This window comes from Aphanomyces invadans, assembly GCF_000520115.1.
Source record: "Aphanomyces invadans strain NJM9701 unplaced genomic scaffold supercont1.14, whole genome shotgun sequence".
Taxonomy (NCBI): Eukaryota; Oomycota; class Saprolegniomycetes; order Saprolegniales; family Verrucalvaceae; genus Aphanomyces; species Aphanomyces invadans.
This window is the reverse complement of record NW_008580159.1, coordinates 970514-971246: the sequence shown is the minus strand read 5'-3', so window position 1 is coordinate 971246 and position 733 is coordinate 970514. Positions and strand designations below refer to the sequence as shown.

Below are 733 nucleotides of genomic sequence, written 5' to 3'. Positions count from 1 at the left end.
ATCATGAGGAGCTGGATGGGCACTTCTGCACATTTTACTATTGCATTGTTCTCACTTCCGGTTCCCCGACTCGGCAAGTGAACCGCTGGCGACTCTCACTGTCTTTCAAGGAAAAGGCAAAAGTGAATTAGGGCAAAAGGGTACTGACTGCACACTGCATCGCCTACGCCGTACCAGCACTGTACGCCTACGATACTACACACTGACACGGATGTTCAAACATTGCGAGGACACCGTAATACACGTGGATCACAATTCCGCGGGGACACAGCCCTCCTAGAGAGGATGCCCACCGCTTGTTCCACGTCGGCGACCAGCGATGACATCAGTTCCATCTTCGCGTTGGCTATCACCCACCGTCGAAAAAGCTCGGGGACATCTTCGTACAAGGTCGTTACAGGCTCCCAAGATGCCTCGGCCTCATCCAGCCCCAGCCACTGCACACGGACTTCGAAGCGGCCGGCGTTGTCTCGGATCTCCTTGAGAGCTTCAACATGGAACCCGCTGTCTCCAAAGGCAACCTGCTCGAGGAGATCCTCGGCAACGTCACGACCCGCTTCCGAGTACAGCTTGAGGCGACTGGCGTGGTGGAGGCTGATGGCATGCGGGGGTAGCAACTGCTGGACATCCATCGGGTGGTCCATATGGACCCGCACTCACGCGGCATGGACCCTTCCAGCGGAAGGCCAATTTGTACGGGTGTCGAACTACCCGAGCTACCAGCACGAAGTCG

At 56.8% G+C, this 733-nt stretch overlaps 1 protein-coding gene across 1 annotated transcript; it reads right to left on the bottom strand.

Annotated features, from left to right (window-relative positions):
* Positions 1-163: 163 nt before the first annotated feature.
* On the bottom strand, positions 164-729 carry H310_07665 (hypothetical protein; the record flags this gene model as incomplete). Its single annotated transcript, XM_008873089.1, has 2 exons — positions 294-729; positions 164-187 (listed from the first exon to the last, which is right to left on the bottom strand). The coding sequence occupies exons 1-2, from the start codon at positions 642-644 to the stop codon at positions 164-166; spliced, it is 375 nt and encodes a 124-aa protein (XP_008871311.1). The 5' UTR covers positions 645-729.
* Positions 730-733: the final 4 nt, after the last annotated feature.